The sequence below is a fragment of the Cheilinus undulatus genome, linkage group 21 (genome assembly GCF_018320785.1).
Source record: "Cheilinus undulatus linkage group 21, ASM1832078v1, whole genome shotgun sequence".
Taxonomy (NCBI): domain Eukaryota; kingdom Metazoa; phylum Chordata; class Actinopteri; order Labriformes; family Labridae; genus Cheilinus; species Cheilinus undulatus.
In genome coordinates, this window is record NC_054885.1 from 41,633,761 (window position 1) to 41,656,440 (window position 22,680).

The 22,680-nt window shown below is 37.8% G+C and overlaps 1 protein-coding gene across 5 annotated transcripts in view; it reads left to right on the forward strand.

Moving 5' to 3' along the window:
- Positions 1-22,680, forward strand: part of ap2a1 (adaptor related protein complex 2 subunit alpha 1) — a 71,862-nt gene that overhangs the window by 6,210 nt on the left and 42,972 nt on the right. For all 5 annotated transcript variants that reach the window (XM_041817319.1, XM_041817317.1, XM_041817320.1 and 2 more), the window contains one exon: positions 17,521-17,732. In XM_041817319.1, the coding sequence (XP_041673253.1) occupies positions 17,521-17,732 (212 nt within the window). The remainder of the gene's footprint in view (positions 1-17,520; positions 17,733-22,680) is intronic.

Genomic DNA, 22,680 nt, shown 5'->3' on the forward strand with positions numbered 1-22,680 from the left:
CATTACTGTTGCTGTAATAGTCGGTTATAACATTACTGTTGCTGTAATAGTCGGTTATAACATTACTGTTGATGTAATAGTCGGTTATAACATTACTGTTGCTGTAATAGTCAGTTATAACATTACTGTTCCTGTAATAGTCGGTTATAACATTACTGTTGCTGTAATAGTCAGCTATAACATTACTGTTGCTGTAATAGTCGGTTATAACATTACTGTTGCTGTAATAGTCAGCTATAACATTACTGTTGCTGTAATAGTCAGTTAAAACAGTGCTAAAGTCAGTTATAACATTACTGTTGCTGTAATAGTCAGCTATAACATTACTGTTGCTGTAATAGTCAGTTAAAACGGTGCTAAAGTCAGTTAAAACATTACTGTTGCTGTAATAGTCGGTTATAACATTACTGTTGCTGTAATAGTCGGTTATAACATTACTGTTGCTGTAATAGTCGGTTATAACATTACTGTTGCTGTAATAGTCGGTTATAACATTACTGTTGCTGTAATAGTCGGTTATAACATTACTGTTGCTGTAATAGTCAGTTAAAACGGTGCTAAAGTCAGTTAAAACATTACTGTTGCTGTAATAGTCAGTTAAAACATTACTGTTGCTGTAATAGTCAGTTATAACATTACTGTTCCTGTAATAGTCGGTTATAACATTACTGTTTCTGTAATAGTCAGTTAAAACGATACTTTTCCTATAATAGTCAGTTAAAACGGTGCTAAAGTCAGTTAAAACATTACTGTTGCTGTAATAGTCAGTTAAAACATTACTGTTGCTGTAATAGTCAGTTATAACATTACTGTTCCTGTAATAGTCGGTTATAACATTACTGTTGCTGTAATAGTCGGTTATAACATTACTGTTGCTGTAATAGTCGGTTATAACATTACTGTTGCTGTAATAGTCGGTTATAACATTACTGTTGCTGTAATAGTCAGTTATAACATTACTGTTGCTGTAATAGTCAGTTATAACATTACTGTTCCTGTAATAGTCAGTTAAAACGATACTTTTCCTATAATAGTCAGTTAAAACGGTGCTAAAGTCAGTTAAAACATTACTGTTGCTGTAATAGTCGGTTATAACATTACTGTTGCTGTAATAGTCGGTTATAACATAACTGTTCCTGTAATAGTCAGTTATAACATTACTGTTCCTGTAATAGTCAGTTAAAACGAAACTTTTCCTATAATAGTCAGTTAAAACGGTGCTAAAGTCAGTTAAAACATTACTGTTGCTGTAATAGTCGGTTATAACATTACTGTTGCTGTAATAGTCGGTTATAACATTACTGTTGCTGTAATAGTCGGTTATAACATTACTGTTGCTGTAATAGTCGGTTATAACATTACTGTTGCTGTAATAGTCGGTTATAACATTACTGTTGCTGTAATAGTCAGTTAAAACGGTGCTAAAGTCAGTTATAACATTACTGTTGCTGTAATAGTCGGTTATAACATTACTGTTGCTGTAATAGTCAGTTATAACATTACTGTTGCTGTAATAGTCAGTTAAAACGGTGCTAAAGTCAGTTATAACATTACTGTTGCTGTAATAGTCAGCTATAACATTACTGTTGCTGTAATAGTCAGTTAAAACGGTGCTAAAGTCAGTTATAACATTACTGTTGCTGTCATAGTCGGTTATAACATTACTGTTGCTGTAATAGTCGGTTATAACATTACTGTTCCTGTAATAGTCGGTTATAACATTACTGTTTCTGTAATAGTCAGTTAAAACGATACTTTTCCTATAATAGTCAGTTAAAACGGTGCTAAAGTCAGTTAAAACATTACTGTTGCTGTAATAGTCAGTTAAAACATTACTGTTGCTGTAATAGTCAGTTATAACATTACTGTTCCTGTAATAGTCGGTTATAACATTACTGTTGCTGTAATAGTCGGTTATAACATTACTGTTGCTGTAATAGTCGGTTATAACATTACTGTTGCTGTAATAGTCGGTTATAACATTACTGTTGCTGTAATAGTCGGTTATAACATTACTGTTGCTGTAATAGTCAGTTAAAACGGTGCTAAAGTCAGTTAAAACATTACTGTTGCCATAATAGTGGGTTATAACATTACTGTTGCTGTAATAGTCGGTTATAACATTACTGTTGCTGTAATAGTCGGTTATAACATTACTGTTGCTGTAATAGTCGGTTATAACATTACTGTTCCTGTAATAGTCAGTTATAACATTACTGTTCCTGTAATAGTCAGTTAAAACGATACTTTTCCTATAATAGTCAGTTAAAACGGTGCTAAAGTCAGTTAAAACATTACTGTTGCTATAATAGTCAGTTAAAACGGTGCTAAAGTCAGTTAAAACATTACTGTTGCTGTAATAGTCGGTTATAACATTACTGTTGCTGTAATAGTCGGTTATAACATTACTGTTGCTGTAATAGTCAGTTAAAACGATACTTTTCCTATAATAGTCAGTTAAAACGGTGCTAAAGTCAGTTAAAACATTACTGCTGCTGTAATAGTCGATTATAAAATTACTGTTGATGTAATAGTCGGTTGTAACATTACTGTTCCTGTAATAGTCGGTTATAACATTACTGTTGCTGTAATAGTCAGCTATAACATTACTGTTGCTGTAATAGTCGGTTATAACATTACTGTTGCTGTAATAGTCAGCTATAACATTACTGTTGCTGTAATAGTCAGTTAAAACGGTGCTAAAGTCAGTTATAACATTACTGTTGCTGTAATAGTCGGTTATAACATTACTTTTGATGTAATAGTCGGTTATAACATTACTGTTGCTGTAATAGTCAGTTATAACATTACTGTTGCTGTAATAGTCAGTTATAACATTACTGTTGCTGTAATAGTCGGTTATAACATTACTGTTGCTGTAATAGTCGGTTATAACATTATTGTTGCTGTAATAGTCGGTTATAACATTACTGTTGCTGTAATAGTCGGTTATAACATTACTGTTGCTGTAATAGTCGGTTATAACATTACTGTTGCTGTAATAGTCGGTTATAACATTACTGTTGCTGTAATAGTCGGTTATAACATTACTGTTGCTGTAATAGTCGGTTATAACATTACTGTTGCTGTAATAGTCAGTTAAAACGGTGCTAAAGTCAGTTATAACATTACTGTTGCTGTAATAGTCGGTTATAACATTACTGTTGCTGTAATAGTCAGTTATAACATTACTGTTGCTGTAATAGTCAGTTAAAACGGTGCTAAAGTCAGTTATAACATTACTGGTGCTGTAATAGTCGGTTATAACATTACTGTTGCTGTAATAGTCAGTTAAAACATTACTGTTCCTGTAATAGTCGGTTATAACATTACTGTTGCTGTAATAGTCAGTTAAAACGATACTTTTCCTATAATAGTCAGTTAAAACGGTGCTAAAGTCAGTTAAAACATTACTGTTGCTGTAATAGTCAGTTAAAACATTACTGTTGCTGTAATAGTCGGTTATAACATTACTGTTGCTGTAATAGTCAGTTATAACATTACTGTTCCTGTAATAGTCAATTATAACATTACTGTTGCTGTAATAGTCGGTTATAACATTACTGTTGCTGTAATAGTCGGTTATAACATTACTGTTGCTGTAATAGTCAGTTATAACATTACTGTTGCTGTAATAGTCAGTTAAAACGGTGCTAAAGTCAGTTAAAACATTACTGTTGCCATAATAGTGGGTTATAACATTACTGTTGCTGTAATAGTCGGTTATAACATTACTGTTGCTGTAATAGTCGGTTATAACATTACTGTTGCTGTAATAGTCAGTTAAAACGGTGCTGAAGTCAGTTATAACATTACTGTTCCTGTAATAGTCGGTTATAACATTACTGTTGCTGTAATAGTCGGTTATAACATTACTGTTGCTGTAATAGTCAGTTAAAACGGTGCTTAAGTCAGTTATAACATTACTGTTGCTGTAATAGTCGGTTATAACATTACTGTTGCTGTAATAGTCGGTTATAACATTACTGTTCCTGTAATAGTCAGTTAAAATGGTGCTAAAGTCAGTTAAAACATTACTGTTGCTGTAATAGTCAGTTAAAACATTACTGTTGCTGTAATAGTCGGTTATAACATTACTGTTGCTGTAATAGTCGGTTATAACATTACTGTTGCTGTAATAGTCAGTTATAACATTACTGTTGCTGTAATAGTCAGCTATAACATTACTGTTGCTGTAATAGTCAGTTATAACATTACTGTTGCTATAATAGTCAGTTAAAACGGTGCTTAAGTCAGTTATAACATTACTGTTGCTGTAATAGTCGGTTATAACATTACTGTTGCTGTAATAGTCAGTTATAACATTACTGTTGCTGTAAAAGTCAGTTATAACATTACTGTTGCTGTAATAGTCAGTTATAACATTACTGTTGCCATAATAGTGGGTTATAACATTACTGTTGCTGTAATAGTCAGCTATAACATTACTGTTGCTGTAATAGTCAGTTAAAACGATACTTTTCCTATAATTGTCAGTTAAAACGGTGCTAAAGTCAGTTAAAACATTACTGTTGCTGTAATAGTCAGTTAAAACATTACTGTTGCTGTAATAGTTGGTTATAACATTACTGTTGCTGTAATAGTCAGTTATAACATTACTGTTCCTGTAATAGTCGGTTATAACATTACTGTTGCTGTAATAGTGGGTTATAACATTACTGTTGCTGTAATAGTCGGTTATAACATTACTGTTGCTGTAATAGTCGGTTATAACATTACTGTTGCTGTAATAGTCAGTTATAACATTACTGTTGCTGTAATAGTCAGTTATAACATTACTGTTGCTGTAATAGTCAGTTATAACATTACTGTTGCCATAATAGTGGGTTATAACATTACTGTTGCTGTAATAGTCAGTTATAACATTACTGTTCCTGTAATAGTCAGCTATAACATTACTGTTGCTGTAATAGTCAGTTAAAACGATACTTTTCCTATAATAGTCAGTTAAAACGGTGCTAAAGTCAGTTAAAACATTACTGTTGCTGTAATAGTCAGTTAAAACATTACTGTTGCTGTAATAGTCGGTTATAACATTACTGTTGCTGTAATAGTCAGTTATAACATTACTGTTGCTGTAATAGTCGGTTATAACATTACTGTTGCTGTAATAGTCGGTTATAACATTACTGTTGCTGTAATAGTCGGTTATAACATTACTGTTGCTGTAATAGTCGGTTATAACATTACTGTTGCTGTAATAGTCGGTTATAACATTACTGTTCCTGTAATAGTCAGTTAAAACGGTGCTAAAGTCAGTTAAAACATTACTGTTGCCATAATAGTGGGTTATAACATTACTGTTGCTGTAATAGTCGGTTATAACATTACTGTTGCTGTAATAGTCGGTTATAACATTACTGTTGCTGTAATAGTCAGTTAAAACGGTGCTGAAGTCAGTTATAACATTACTGTTCCTGTAATAGTCGGTTATAACATTACTGTTGCTGTAATAGTCGGTTATAACATTACTGTTGCTGTAATAGTCAGTTAAAACGGTGCTTAAGTCAGTTATAACATTACTGTTGCTGTAATAGTCGGTTATAACATTACTGTTGCTGTAATAGTCGGTTATAACATTACTGTTGCTATAATAGTCAGTTAAAACAGTGCTAAAGTCAGTTATAACATTACTGTTGCTGTAATAGTCGGTTATAACATTACTGTTGCTGTAATAGTCGGTTATAACATTACTGTTGCTGTAATAGTCAGTTAAAACGATACTTTTCCTATAATAGTCAGTTAAAACGGAGCTAAAGTCAGTTAAAACATTACTGTTGCTGTAATAGTCAGTTAAAACGATACTTTTCCTATAATAGTCAGTTAAAACGGTGCTAAAGTCAGTTAAAACATTACTGTTGCTGTAATAGTCAGTTAAAACATTACTGTTGCCGTAATAGTCAGTTAAAACGGTGCTAAAGTCAGTTATAACATTACTGTTGCTGTAATAGTCAGTTAAAACATTACTGTTGCTGTAATAGTCGGTTATAACATTACTGTTGCTGTAATAGTCAGTTATAACATTACTGTTGCTATAATAGTCAGTTATAACATTACTGTTGCTGTAATAGTCAGTTAAAACGGTGCTAAAGTCAGTTATAACATTACTGTTGCTGTAATAGTCAGTTATAACATTACTGTTGCTGTAATAGTCAGTTATAACATTACTGTTGCTGTAATAGTCAGTTATAACATTACTGTTGCTGTAATAGTCAGTTATAACATTACTGTTGCTATAATAGTCAGTTAAAATGGTGCTAAAGTCAGTTAAAACATTACTGTTGCCATAATAGTGGGTTATAACATTACTGTTGCTGTAATAGTCAGTTATAACATTACAGTTGCTATAATAGTCAGTTAAAACGGTGCTAAAGTCAGTTAAAACATTACTGTTGCCATAATAGTGGGTTATAACATTACTGTTGCTGTAATAGTCAGTTATAACATTACTGTTCCTGTAATAGTCAGTTATAACATTACTGTTCCTGTAATAGTCAGTTAAAACAGTGCTAAAGTCAGTTAAAACATTACTGTTGCCATAATAGTGGGTTATAACATTACTGTTGCTGTAATAGTCAGTTATAACATTACTGTTCCTGTAATAGTCAGTTATAACATTACTGTTGCTATAATAGTCAGTTAAAACAGTGCTAAAGTCAGTTAAAACATTACTGTTGCCATAATAGTGGGTTATAACATTACTGTTGCTGTAATAGTCAGTTATAACATTACTGTTCTTGTAATAGTCAGTTATAACATTACTGTTGCTATAATAGTCAGTTAAAACAGTGCTAAAGTCAGTTAAAACATTACTGTTGCTGTAATAGTCAGTTATAACATTACTGTTGCTGTAATAGTCAGTTATAACATTACTGTTCCTGTAATAGTCAGTTATAACATTACTGTTCCTGTAATAGTCAGTTAAAACGGTGCTTAAGTCAGTTATAACATTACTGTTGCTGTAATAGTCAGTTATAACATTACTGTTCCTGTAATGGTCAGTTATAACATTACTGTTGCTATGATAGTCAGTTTAAACGGTGCTATATCTTTAATTGTAGTCAGTTAAAACATTAATATTCCTATTATTATAGTCAGTTGAAACAGTACTATTCCTATAATAGTTGGTTAAAACGGTGCTAAAGTCAGTTATAACATTACTGTTCCTATATAAGTCAGTTTAAATGGTGCTATATCTTTTATTAAAGTCAGTTTAAACATTACTATTCCTACTATAACACAGTCAGTTAGAATGGTGCTTAAGTCAGTGAAAACGGTACTATTCCTATTAAAGTTGGTTAAACATTACTATTCCTACAGTCAGTTGAAACGGTACTATTCCTATTACAGTCAGTTCAAACATTATTATTTCTATTATTACAGTCAGTTAAAACGGTACTATTCCTATTAGAGTCAGTTGAAACGGTACTATTTCTATCATTACAGTCAGTTAAGACGGTACTATTTCTATTTTTAAAGTCAGTTGAAACAGTACTATTTCTATTATTACAGTCAGTTAAAACGGTACTATTTCTATTATTACAGTCAGTTAAGATGGTACTATTTCTTTTTTTAAAGTCAGTTGAAACGGTAGTATTTCTATTATTACAGTCAGTTAAAACGGTACTATTTCTATTATTAAAGTCAGTTAAAACGGGACTATTTCTATCATTACAGTCAGTTGAACCGGTACTATATCTATTATTAAAGTCAGTTGAACCGGTACTATTTCTATTATTACAGTCAGTTAAAACGGTACTTTTTCTATTATTACAGTCAGTTAAAACGGTACTATTTCTATTATTACAGTCAGTTAAAACGGTACTATTTCTATCATTACAGTCAGTAAAGAAGGTACTATTTCTATTTTTAAAGTCAGTTGAAACGGTACTATTTCTATTATTACAGTCAGTTAAAACGGTACTATTTCTAATATTAAAGTCAGTTGAACCGGTACTATTTCTATTATTAAAGTCAGTTGAAACGGTACTATTTCTATTATTACAGTCAGGTTAAAACGGGACTATTTCTATTATTACAGTCAGTTAAGACGGTACTATTTCTATTTTTAAAGTCAGTTGAAACGGTACTATTTCTATTATTACAGTCAGTTAAAACGGTACTATTTCTATTTTTAAAGTCAGTTAAAACGGGACTATTTCTATCATTACAGTCAGTTGAACCGGTACTATTTCTATTATTAAAGTCAGTAGAAACGGTACAATTTCTATTTTTAAAGTCAGTTGAAACGGTACTATTTCTATTATTACAGTCAGTTAAAATGGTACTATTTCTATTATTACAGTCAGTTAAAACGGTACTATTTCTATCATTACAGTCAGTTAAGACAGTACTATTTCTTTTTTTAAAGTCAGTTGAAACGGTACTATTTTTATTATTAAAGTCAGTTAAAACGGTACTATTTCTATTATTAAAGTCAGTTGAAACGGTACTATTTCTACTATTAAAGTCAGTTGAACCGGTACTATTTCTATTATTACAGTCAGTTAAAACGGGACTATTTCTATCATTACAGTCAGTTGAACCGATACTATTTCTATTATTAAAGTCAGTTGAAACGGTACTATTTCTAATTTTACAGTCAGTTGAAAAGGAACTATTTCTATTATTACAGTCAGTTAAAACAGAACTATTTCTATTATTACAGTCAGTTGAACTGGTACTATTTCTATTATTAAAGTCAGTTAAAACGGGACTATTTCTATCATTACAGTCAGTCGAACCGGTACTATTTCTATTATTAAAGTCGGTTAAAACAGGACTATTCCTATTAAAGTCAGTTCAAACATTACTATTTCTATCATTACAGTCAGTTAAGACGGTACTATTTCTATTTTTAAAGTCAGTTCAAACATTCCTATTTCTATTATTACAGTCAGTTGAAACGTTACTATTTCTTTTATTAAAGTCAGTTGAAATTGTACTATTTCTATTATTAAAGTCATTTGAACTGGTACTATTTCTATCATTACAGTCAGTTGAACCGGTACTATTTCTATTATTAAAGTCAGTTGAACCGGTACTATTTCTATTATTACAGTCAGTTAAAACGGTACTATTTCTATTATTACAGTCAGTTGAAACGGTACTATTTCTATAATTAAAGTCAGATAAAATGGGACTATTCCTCTTAAAGTCAGTTCAAACATTACTATTTCTATTATTACAGTCAGTTGAAATGGTACTATTTCTATTATTACAGTCAGTTGAAACGGTTCTATTTCTTTTATTAAAGTCAGTTGAACTGGTACTATTTCTATTATTACAGTCAGTTAAAACGGGACTATTTCTATCATTACAGTACGTTGAAATGGTACTATTTCTATTATTAAAGTCAGTTGAACCGGTACTATTCCTATTATTAAAGTCAGTTAAAACGAGACTATTTCTATCATTACAGTCAGTTGAAATGGTACTATTTCTATTATTAAAGTCAGTTGAACCGGTACTATTTCTATTATTACAGTCAGTTAAAACGATACTATTTCTATTATTACAGTCAGTTAAAACGGTACTATTCCTATTATTAAAGTCAGTTAAAACGAGACTATTTCTATCATTACAGTCAGTTGAAACGGTACTATTTCTATTATTAAAGTCAGTTGAAACGGTACTATTTCTATTATTAAAGTCAGCTGAACCGGTACTATTTCTATTATTACAGTCAGTTAAAACGGTACTATTTCTATTATTACAGTCAGTTAAAACGGTACTATTCCTATTAAAGTCAGTTCAAACATTACTATTTCTATTATTACAGTCAGTTCAAACGGTACTATTTCTATTATTAAAGTCAGTTGAACCGGTACTATTTCTATTATTACAGACAGTTGAACCGGTACTATTTCTATTATTACAGTCAGTTAAAACATTACTATTTCTATTATTAAAGTCAGATAAAACGGGACTATTCCTATTAAAGTCAGTTCCAACATTACTATTTCAATTATTACAGTCAGTTGAAACGGTACTATTTCTATTATTACAGTCAGTTGAAATGGTACTATTTCTATTATTACAGTCAGTTAAAACGGTTCTATTTCTATTATTAAAGTCAGTTGAACTGGTACTATTTCTATTATTAAAGTCAGTTAAAATGGGACTATTTCTATCATTACAGTCAGTTGAGACGGTACTATTTCTATTTTTAAAGTCAGTTGAAATGGTACTATTTCTATTATTACAGTCAGTTAAAACGGTACTATTTCTATTATTACAGTCAGTTGAAACGGTACTATATCTATTATTACAGTCAGTTAAAACGGTACTATTTCTGTTATTACAGTCAGCTCAAACGGTACTATTTCTATTATTAAAGTCAGTTGAAATAGTACTATTGCTATTATTAAAGTCAGTTGAAACGGTACTATTTCTATTATTACAGTCAGTTAAAACGGTACTATTTCTATTATTAAAGTCAGTTGAAATTGTACTATTTCTATTATTAAAGTCAGTTGAACCGGTACTATTTCTATCATTACAGTCAGTTGAACCGGTACTATTTCTCTAATTACAGTCAATTAAAATGGTACTATTTCTATTATTAAAGTCAGTTGAAATTGTACTATTTCTATTATTAAAGTCAGTTGAACCGGTACTATTTCTATTATTAAAGTCAGTTGAAATTGTACTATTTCTATTATTAAAGTCAGTTGAACCGGTACTATTTCTATTATTAAAGTCATTTGAACCGGTACTATTTCTATTATTAAAGTCAGTTGAACCGGTACTATTTCTATTATTAAAGTCATTTGAACCGGTACTATTTCTATTATTAAAGTCAGTTAAAACGGGACTATTTCTATCATTACAGTCAGTTGAACCGGGACTATTTCTATTATTAAAGTCAGTTGAAACGGTACTATTTCTATTATTATAGTCAGTTGAAACGGTACTATTCCTACTAAAGTCAGTTCAAACATTACTATTTCTATTATTACAGTCAGTTGAAACGGTACTATTTCTATTATTACAGTCAGTTAAAACGGTACTATTTCTATTATTAAAGTCAGTTGAAACGGTACTATTTCTATTATTAAAGTCAGTAGAAACGGTACTATTTCTCTTATTAAAGTCAGTTAAAACGGTACTATTTCTATTATTAAAGTCAGTTGAAACGGTACTATTTCTATTATTACAGTCAGTTAAAACGGTACTATTTCTATTATTAAAGTCAGTTGAAACAGTACTATTTCTATTATTAAAGTCAGTTGAAACGGTACTATTTCTATTATTAAAGTCAGTTAAAACGGGACTATTTCTATCATTACAGTCAGTTGAACCGGTACTATTTCTATTATTAAAGTCAGTTGAAACGGTACTATTTCTATTATTACAGTCAGTTAAAACGGTACTATTTCTATTATTAAAGTCAGTTGAAACAGTACTATTTCTATTATTAAAGTCAGTTGAAACGGTACTATTTCTATTATTAAAGTCAGTTAAAACGGGACTATTTCTATCATTACAGTCAGTTGAACCGGTACTATTTCTATTATTAAAGTCAGTTGAAACGGTACTATTTCTATTATTATAGTCAGTTAAAACGGTACTATTCTTACTAAAGTCAGTTCAAACATTACTATTTCTATTATTACAGTCAGTTGAAACGGTACTATTTCTATTATTAAAGTCAGTTGAAACAGTTCTATTTCTATTTTTCTAGTCACATTACATTTCTTCCCTGTCATTTTCCATTCTGACTGACTCATCTCATTCTGCTGATGTTAACTCTTCTGACGATAACATGCCTTATATTTGGACACTTTTATTTGGTTAAAACAGTACCTTTTCTATCATTTAAAAGATGGTAATGTGTAAAGTACCAACAAATTCAAAAACAATATTTTTACTGTTATATTTATGCTGAAAATAAAAAAACATCATTCAGAACTGGAAGTAAATTTTTTGCACAATGTCTAAACTGCACAACAACATTGTCGGTGTTTTTTAACTGTACCCTGTCTAGGGGGAAAACATGGGACAGAAAAAGGACAGACGAGTCTGACAGCCTTTATTTGACATGAATAAAGGTACAAATTCCTGGTTTAACAAAGACCTTGGCCAGTCTTGGCATGGAAATGTTCCCGAGGTTTAACCAACAGTTGGCATCATAATAAAACAAATTACAGAAGTTTCCAGAAGGATTTTTTACTACCTACATCTACATTTTCAAACAAGAACTGTGAAGATAAATAGAGCATGTTTAGACAGTATGCAGGAGTTTAGCTACAGTTGTTGATAGTTAAAAACACTTAAATGATGCAGTACTGGAGTCTAGAAGTTCTGTTGTTAAAGGCTAATATCATTAGAGTCATGTTTAAAAGCATCGAATCTGTATTCAGAGTGCACAATTATATCAGCACAACAGATTTTAGCTTTAGAAGTGTGGGTTTTTTTTTTGGAAAGGACATTTCTGCTGATATTTACATTCAATATTTTGGCTGTAAAAACCTGCCAATATAATCTCTAAATTTAGGACATGTAAACAAATAAGTTAGTGGAGTTTAGGGTGGACTAACAGACCTCCATCAGTCAGCTGAAGCCTTTTCTATTCATCAGTAATTAGTTTGTATCAGCATAAACCCAGTATTGTGCACCCCTAATCTAGAAACCAGATTCCAAATGTACTGTTGTGGTGTTCTGATAAGCCACCAGTGGACGGTGCATCATGTCAGAGGAGGTTTCTGTTATTTACTCACCAATCTCACTCAGATGTAGAAATCAATAAAGTTTGACTGTGTTTATACTTTCACAAACACATGGAGACAGACGGCTAGACTGTTACACCAGCTACTCACAACTTCTGGTGTAAAGTCCACACTAAACCCTATGTTGAAACCAGTTCAGTTCTAACTCAGTTCTGGTGTAAAGTCCACTCTAAACCCTATGTTGAAACCAGTTCAGTTCTAACTCAGTTCTGGTGTAAAGTCCACTCTAAACCCTATGTTGAAACCAGTTCAGTTCTAACTCAGTTCTGGTGTAAAGTCCACTCTGAACCCTATGTTGAAACCAGTTCAGTTCTAACTCAGTTCTGGTGTAAAGTCCACTCTAAACCCTATGTTGAAACCAGTTCAGTTCTAACTCAGTTCTGGTGTAAAGTCCACTCTGAACCCTATGTTGAAACCAGTTCAGTTCTAACTCAGTTCTGGTGTGAAGTCCACTCTGAACCCTATGTTGAAACCAGTTCAGTTCTAACTCAGTTCTGGTGTAAAGTCCACTCTAAACCCTATGTTGAAACCAGTTCAGTTCTAACTCAGTTCTGGTGTAAAGTCCACTCTAAACCCTATGTTGAAACCAGTTCAGTTCTAACTCAGTTCTGGTGTAAAGTCCACTCTAAACCCTATGTTGAAACCAGTTCAGTTCTAACTCAGTTCTGGTGTAAAGTCCACTCTGAACCCTATGTTGAAACCAGTTCAGTTCTAACTCAGTTCTGGTGTAAAGTCCACTCTAAACCCTATGTTGAAACCAGTTCAGTTCTAACTCAGTTCTGGTGTAAAGTCCACTCTAAACCCTATGTTGAAACCAGTTCAGTTCTAACTCAGTTCTGGTGTAAAGTCCACTCTGAACCCTATGTTGAAACCAGTTCAGTTCTAACTCAGTTCTGGTGTGAAGTCCACTCTGAACCCTATGTTGAAACCAGTTCAGTTCTAACTCAGTTCTGGTGTAAAGTCCACTCTAAACCCTATGTTGAAACCAGTTCAGTTCTAACTCAGTTCTGGTGTAAAGTCCACTCTAAACCCTATGTTGAAACCAGTTCAGTTCTAACTCAGTTCTGGTGTAAAGTCCACTCTGAACCCTATGTTGAAACCAGTTCAGTTCTAACTCAGTTCTGGTGTAAAGTCCACTCTAAACCCTATGTTGAAACCAGTTCAGTTCTAACTCAGTTCTGGTGTAAAGTCCACTCTAAACCCTATGTTGAAACTATCTCAGCTGGTGGATCCATAGCTGGAGGTCACAGACGTCAACATGACATTAACATGTTCACCACACCCCTGTAGGACAGGAACTATCCAGGTCAGAATCTATCCAGGTAATATCCAGACCTTTTCATTAGGGGTGTAAAATGAAATGATCTGATATTGAATGATTATTGATCATTAGAGTAGAAATGACTGGAACTATGAAAACATCCATCACATCCTGCCACTCACCTCCTTCATCCTGTTTAGATCTGACAGAAACATTTAAACTGTAGCTGATGCTTCAGCACAGCTCAGTGTTCACCATGTTTCCTGTTATATTTTCATTTATTTGTCTTTTAAATGAAGACCAGAAAGGACCCGGTCTAGGACTTCTGCTTCTGTTGTTGTGACATTTGTGGTAATTGTGTTAGATTTTCACTGAAATGGTACTAAAATGTTAAATTCAGGTGTTGTGACATTCTGATGTGAAGGTTTACAGTCTGAGGATCTGAGCTAACAGGTTTTCAGCCTGCTTGGCTCAGACAGGGACCAGCAGGTCCACTTTGATACTCCTGAGGTATTTTCCTGATCCAGGACCCGCGTGTGTGAGCTGTTAGATGCTGGGCTGTGACGCGGCACAGATGGACTCTGTGCTACACAAAGCCACAGTGCTGCTGGTGTGATTTTATCTATCCTGTATCTATGAACATTAGAAACGTGTCTAAGCTGAGGTTTTCTGTCAGTAGTTACTGACCTAATGGATATGAGTAGGTCAGACCAGGATAAAGAGAAATGTGATCAGAGAACCTCTGCTTTATGGCATATCAAACACCTGCTCAGTCTGGGAACACAATCATAATGATAATAATAATGATAATGATAATAATAATAATAATAATAATAATAATAATAATAATATCTTGAATTTATAAAGCGACTTTCAAGAAACCCAAGGACGCTTTACAGGAACACATAGACATGGACAGACTATGTGAGGGTAGGATGAGTGTAAGGGTGGTTTAGTGAAGACTGTAGGCTGTGGTGAACAGGTGGCGTTTCAGACGTTTTTTTGAAAATGTCCAGAGATGGAGCGCTACGGATGTCTGCAGGAAGAGTGTTCCAGAGGGTGGGGGCTGCAGCACTGAAGGCTCTGTCTCCATAGGTTCAGAGTTTGGTTTTGGGCATGGAAGGTAGGCTGGTGTCTGAAGATGGAAGGTTGCGGGATGGTGTGTATGGATGGAGGAGATCAGAAAGGTACTGAGGAGCCAGAACATGGAGAGATTTGTATGTGAGGAGGAGGACTTTGTAGTTATTGTTGGTACATTTTAAATTTCTACATTATTAAGAGTGTGAAACATCTTTGTGTTTCTGTCCTGGGTTTGGTTTTAGTCTGGATCAGGATATGAAATGTCTTTTACTGGTATAAATGTAGATTATTCTGAGGACACTGCAGGAGAATCCCAACATGACCTCAGTCTGACTTTGGCTCCACAAAGACCCAGAACAAGGTCCTACTGGGACACAGTGGTCCTGGACAGGGTTACTGGGAGATGGAGGAGGGATCACTGCGTCTGCAGATTCACTGTCCTAAGTTGTTCTTTATGATTGTTAATATTGATCTGATGCTGTGGATGGGGGATTAAGATCATCATAAATCAGTGATTGATATCATCTGATTATTGATTATTGATGGGGGGGGGGGTCTGAAAATCTCTTTACAGAGAGCCTGACTTACAGAACAGTGTAATTATTATAAAGCATGGCTTATCTTACTGTCAGTTCTTAGAAGCACTCAATGATCACTTCATTAGGTACACCTGTTCAGCTGCTATAATCAGGCAGAGAGAGGAAACGGGTCATTCATGCATGTGGACGATCAGGAGGATCATGACAACGGGGGGGGGGGGGGGGGCGTAACATATAAAAGATTCTAATATGTAGAATACATTTGTAACATGGATTAGTAAATCATGTTTTCCAGGGATCCTGATAATCTTGTTGCCATGCAGCAGTGTGAAAAAGTGTTGATGAAATGTTAGTTTCGGTTTAAAGATCGTTGAATAGCTCACACTAGTTTATTCTGTAAGAATCCCAGGGTAAAAGGCTGGTGGGAAGTCAGGTAAATCCACAGGTAATATTTTCCCATGGTTCAGTCCTTCACAAACAGCTCAGAGAAATCAGACAGAGGACAGGTGATTGTCAATTTAAGCTGTGTAAATAAAGGTTTTCAGCTTACCTGGATCTGAAATCTAAACATACCAAACTAGACTCTTAGTTTCTCTGTAAAGAGTTTCTGATCCCTGTGGTTCTGTTCATCTCTCACACAGAGGAGTTAGACAGGATCAGTCCTGGTGTAAACTCTCTTCTCTCTGGGTTTAAATCTGTTTATTTGACTCTCATCTGTCTCAGGTTCCACTGTTAGCCAGCTCCGTCTTTATTCTCCACCCTGTCAGCGCTGTTATGGAGAGTTAAAGTTATGAAAACATTCACAGTCAGATTTATATTTGCTGATTAGGGCTGTGCATCCGTTTACAGTTATCTGTTAGTGATCTGACCTCATTAATCATGGTTTGGGCTGCAGTAATACACTCTTTTTGTAGTCGAGTACTCTAATAAGAAGGATGACATTTTTTTAATCAGTCACTTTTGCTTTTTTAAGAGAAGTTAACTGAAAATTTCTAATCAAAAATCTCCCCAAAATTCAATCTAACAGAAATGTCTTATTGCAATTGTTTTGTCCTTAATTGTAAATTTGAAATGAATTATAACAAAGGGAGTGATGATTTTATGGATTTCTTATTTTGAAGAAGACAATATATGAAAACAAGGTCAGTTATTCTAGAAATGATTGGCGCTTAAATGTTTGCATTATTAACAGCTCTGCTTAAAAAATATTAAACTGGAATTTAAAACACGCCAGGTCAAAGAAATACTGCACCCTCTGATCTGAAAACTGCTGTAGGTCATATTGTGATTTAATCTGCATTCGATGAATTGCCCAGCCCTACTGACGGAGAAAGCTTCCCTTTTTACCTAAAATAACTCAGACTCCAGTAATGGTCACTGCACATGCTCAGACTGGGATAGTGTTTGCAGCTGTAATGGAAATGTCTTCACATTAAGACTGATCATAGAGTTCCAGCTTCACCTGAGATTTTCTAATATTTCTCTGATGGTGCAGCTTCACTTCATGATTTTGTCCACTCTTATGTGATTGGTTTGAATGTCAGAGGAAACTCAGGTGTGTCATGGTCCTGTTTGATGATCAGGTGTTCTCCTTTATGAAGCTGGTCTCCTCTCAGCCTGTAGTGAGTCCTGTTTGATGATCAGGTGTTCTCCTTTATGAAGCTGGTCTCCTCTCAGCCTGTAGTGAGTCCTGTTTGATGATCAGGTGTTCTCCTTTATGAAGCTGGTCTCCTCTCAGCCTGTAGTGAGTCCTGTTTGATGATCAGGTGTTCTCCTTTATGAAGCTGGTCTCCTCTCAGCCTGTAGTGAGTCCTGTTTGAATTTTAAAGCCGTATCCTCTGTGTTCCTGTCATAAATGATGACGCTGTGTTCCTCTCTGTCCCATCAGGTAAGAGCAAGGAAGCAGAAATCAAACGGATCAATAAAGAGCTGGCAAACATCCGCTCCAAGTTTAAAGGAGACAAAGCTCTGGATGGGTACAGCAAGAAGAAATACGTCTGCAAGCTGCTCTTCATCTTCCTGCTGGGACACGACATCGACTTTGGACACATGGAGGCCGTCAACCTGCTCAGCTCCAACAAGTACACGGAGAAGCAGATCGTAAGTGTCCCCATAGACTGGCTGGTCCTCCGTAGACCGGCTGGTCCTCCCCTTTGTCCTTCTCTGTCCCATACTTATGCTTCTTTCCTTTTTATCTTGTAGATTCTACATTATTTCATTCAGGGTGTGGGCTGGTGTGCCTTTATTGTGGAGGAGAGTGGGATTAGAGAGGGAGGGGTGTAGGGGATAGGTCTGCCTTCATCTGGACCTGTAGCCTCTGTGTGGACATGAGCCACATACCTGCTAAGTAGACTCACTGACCATTAGACCTTTGCCTTTATGGAGATTTCACTGGTACATCTTTGGAGTAACAACCCACAGTAACACTGTAATCCCAGTTTTAAAAGTGATATATATGTTAATATTATTATTAATAAAGGTTCTGAACTGATGGTCCATCTAGCCAACGCCCCATACTGACCATAAACACGGAGGGTCTTTCCTCCGTGACCTCCATCTCTGTCCAGCAGTCCAGTCCACCTGTGGACAGCCTCCTCAGGTTCCAGTCCTGAAACAGCTGACTCACCTTTAAACACCTGAAGTGTCTGAGCTCCACTGGAGTCTGACTCTTCAGCCCTAACACGTCTGTTTTCTCCTCACTAAACCCTGATCAGCCTGGTGGTCCCCGTGATCAGGAGCTGAACCCTGATCAGCCTGGTGGTCTCCGTGATCAGGAGCTGAACCCTGATCAGCCTGGTGGTCTCCGTGATCAGGAGCTGAACCCTGATCAGCCTGGTGGTCTCCGTGATCAGGAGCTGAACCCTGATCAGCCTGGTGGTCTCCGTGATCAGGAGCTGAACCCTGATCAGCCTGGTGGTCTCCGTGATCAGGAGGCTGGCTGATAAGTACCTCACTGGCAGGATTCCAGCTCTGATCTCAGTCATTAGGGATGTTTGGCTAACAGAGAAACCACTAGTTTAACCAGAAATGAAGTCAGCTCAGACTCTGGCTAGTTATTGATAACTATTGATGATGATCAGGTTTATTGAACAGGAAGTATTGATCAGATCCAGTCCTAGATGATGTGATGGCTGAGGTCAGAGTATTTCAGGTTTACACCTGCTCTGTCACGATCAGGCTGATGTCTGTCCATGTTGACTGAACGGCAGATCAATGACCTGTGTGTTATTCTCTGTTTAACCCAGACTACTGAGATCCAGGTCCCTGTGTTTAACCCAGACTACTGAGATCCAGGTCCCTGTGCCTGCTGCTCTGTAGTGAACATGCTGCAGAGCTCACACTGAGCTGTGTGTGACTGTCATGCCTGGTCTGAGCTCCACATCACTCTGATTATTTAAATTATTTCTAAGAATCCGTGTTGGTGGTTTCACTAGTGACAGTATTAGTACCAGTTTACTGCCCACCACTGCTCTCTAACAGTAACAAAAGGAGGATTCTCGTTCCTGCACAGATCTAAATGTTCAGTGGTTCTGAGAGCGTCAGAGCTGTTTTCATCCTTCTGACCAGTCTTTGGGGAAGTGTCAGCAGGGAGGGCTTATGCAACACTCCACATAGAGCTGCTCATTAGAGAGTTGTCCACACATTCCTGTTTAAAGACAGAGCGTTTACAGATGAACACCTGTCCTCAGAGTCTCTCCATCATGATCTGAAGGTTAATGTGACGCTGAACCACAGCGCCCTTGAGAATGACCTTGAACGTGTGAGGTATGAACGAGATCAGTGAATGTTAAAGCAGAACAGAGAGTCAGAAAGTGAACCTGCTTCCTGATTCTGTGCTGGACCGTTTATTCAGGAACAGGAAGTGTTGAGTCAGCAGGAAAATGTCGAGTCAGGATCTTTAGACCGCCTGGATTGTAGGTTTTGAGCGGAGCGACCTCAGGCTGAGGTTTTTCATTGTCTAACCTCTCAGTGAGGACACTAATGTAGAGTAACTGTGACTGAACGTCCCCACTCAGACAGCTCTGACCCTGCACTCTCACAGCCGCTCAGGAAAAGGCTTCATTATGGAGACGGAGAGCAGATGTTGAAGCTGCTGTCTGTCACCTCCTGTTCATCAGAGCGCCACCATAAACAACCACAGCTGTGTCAGTGTCAGAGCGCGGCCGTCAGAGAGCAGGGGTGTCAGAGAGCACGCCATCAGAGAGCACGGCCATCAGAGAGCACGGGCGTCAGAGAGCACGGCCGTCAGAGAGCACGGGCGTCAGAGAGCACGGGCGTCAGAGAGCACGGCCGTCAGAGAGCACGGCCGTCAGAGAGCACGGCCGTCAGAGAGCACGGGCGTCAGAGAGCACGGGCGTCAGAGAGCACGGGCGTCAGAGAGCACGGGCGTCAGAGAGCACGGGCGTCAGAGAGCACGGGCGTCAGAGAGCACGGGCGTCAGAGAGCACGGCCGTCAGAGAGCACGGCCGTCAGAGAGCACGGGCGTCAGAGAGCACGGGCGTCAGAGAGCACGGCCGTCAGAGAGCACGGCCGTCAGAGAGCACGGGCGTCAGAGAGCACGGGCGTCAGAGAGCACGGGCGTCAGAGAGCACGGGCGTCAGAGAGCACGGCCGTCAGAGAGCACGGCCGTCAGAGAGCACGGCCGTCAGAGAGCACGGCCGTCAGAGAGCACTGGCGTCAGAGAGCACGGGCGTCACAGAGCACGGGCGTATGAGAGCACGGGCGTCAGAGAGCACGGGCGTCCAGAGAGCACGGGCGTCCAGAAACGCACGGGCGTCAGAGAGCACGGCGGTCAGAGAGCACGGGCGTCAGAGAGCACGGGCGTCAGAGAGCACGGCCGTCAGAGAGCACGGCCGTCAGAGAGCACGGCCGTCAGAGAGCACGGCCGTCAGAGAGCACGGGCGTCAGAGAGCACGGGCGTCAGAGAGCACGGGCGTCAGAGAGCACACCGTCAGAGAGCACGGGCGTCAGAGAGCACGGGCGTCAGAGAGCACGGCCGTCAGAGAGCACGGCCGTCAGAGAGCACGGGCGTCAGAGAGCACGGGCGTCAGAGAGCACGGCCGTCAGAGAGCACGGCCGTCAGAGAGCACGGCCGTCAGAGAGCACGGCCGTCAGAGAGCACGGGCGTCAGAGAGCACGGGCGTCAGAGAGCACGGGCGTCAGAGAGCACGGCTGTCAGAGAGCACGGCTGTCAGAGAGCACGGGCGTCAGAGAGCACGGCCGTCAGAGAGCACGGCCGTCAGAGAGCACGGGCGTCAGAGAGCACGGGCGTCAGAGAGCACGGGCGTCAGAGAGCACGGGCGTCAGAGAGCACGGCTGTCAGAGAGCACGGCTGTCAGAGAGCACGGGCGTCAGAGAGCACGGGCGTCAGAGAGGACGCCATCAGAGAGCACGTGTAGTTGGTTTGAGAATCCACCAAGAATCAACCTTGGCAGAGACTCATTAGTTTGGTTCATGTCCATGCAGAGTCCACCCTTCTACTGTGGATGTTTTTATTATTCAGGGACGCCAACACTAACTCTCTTCTACGTCCACATCCACTGTAGCTCAGAGGAGGAACTGTCCCCCATGTGATAGTTTTCAGAGAGACAGGAGATGTTTAGGACTGACCTTACAGCCCAACAAGAACCCTGCACTCACATCTCTGTGGACCAGATTTGGGTCCATAAAAACCAGGGTTGGGACCAGTTCTTCATGAAGACTCAGGCGTGATACTGTGGTTAGGAATGCTAATGTTTACACCGATCACATGAACCAGACCTTGGGCTCAGGTGTACTCTGACTGAGGCCCCGCCCCCTAATGTGGAACCAACATCAGGGTCTGTATTTTCAACCCCCAATGATTCAAACACATGAATGTTAGAGTAGTAAACACTGAATCTGTGTAGAGCACAGGACAGGAGTCACTGAGGCATGGCCCTCTGTCTGGTGTTGGATAGAAATAAAAGGGTCTGAGGGTCATCAGTCAGCATGGCAGCAGAAATAATCAATACATCCTTTCATCTCTACATTACTGTTGGGGTCAGGCTGTTCACACATTCACGTAAATGTGTCTCAGTCGCTGCTGTTGTTTGTTTTTTCCTCTCGATCAGTGATAACCTAACACACATCCATCTGGTAAACCTCTCATAGACGGCGTCTGGGAAAGGACAAAGCCTTTGGAAAAAACCTCAGAGGGTGATTGGATGAAGGTTCTGTCTGTCACATCTTTACAACCAATCAGAGAAACAAAACACGTGACGTAGCCGCTCCCGAGGAGTAAACTCCATAGAGAACTGTACAACAGTAACCATGGCAACTGTAGACATGTCAGTACATGACTTTTGTGGTTTCTGAAAAGAAAACAACTCACTGCTGTTCTTTGTTCTTCTTTCAATGAAGAAATGTTGTCACGTTCTGATAAAACTGGCGCTTTAGCAGCATCCACGCTAAGCTCTTCCTCCATAACTGCACTGGTCTCTTGCTGCTGCTTGCTTACACCATGACTCCGCGGCGCTTGAAAGTACTGCCCCTTGTCGCTGATTGGTGCTGTCACTTTCTAACCGGGCCCAAACGGTTCAGACGGGAGCTTTGGAGATGGATTCACCGGTGAGAAACATGGAAACGGGCGAATCCATCTGCTTTGAAGGTTATATCAGTGGTTTAATACAGAATAATTCTTTCTTCTTATGCTGCAGCGTTGAAGTGATTCACAGGTTAGAAACACGTCCAGCCATCCACTAACCAGCCAGCAGGTTAGCAGAACAGGCTTCAGACTTTCAGGAAAGATCAATAATGTGATCGATCAACGAGGAAGGGCACACTCAGCATGTTTTTAGACCTCTAATGCTCGTTTGACTCTCCTTATTCATCTAAAGAGCTCAAACAGAGGTGTTGGTCCATCCTGCTGTCACTGTAGAGGCTGTAGCTGCTGGGTTAGCAGTTTTATTCTTACTGTGTTTAAAAATGTCTGTAACACCATCAGGAGACTAAATATCTGAAACAACCATGGTAGAAACAGGCCTGTCTGTGTCTGATAAAGGCCGGCGTGTCAGAGCTCTGACTCCAC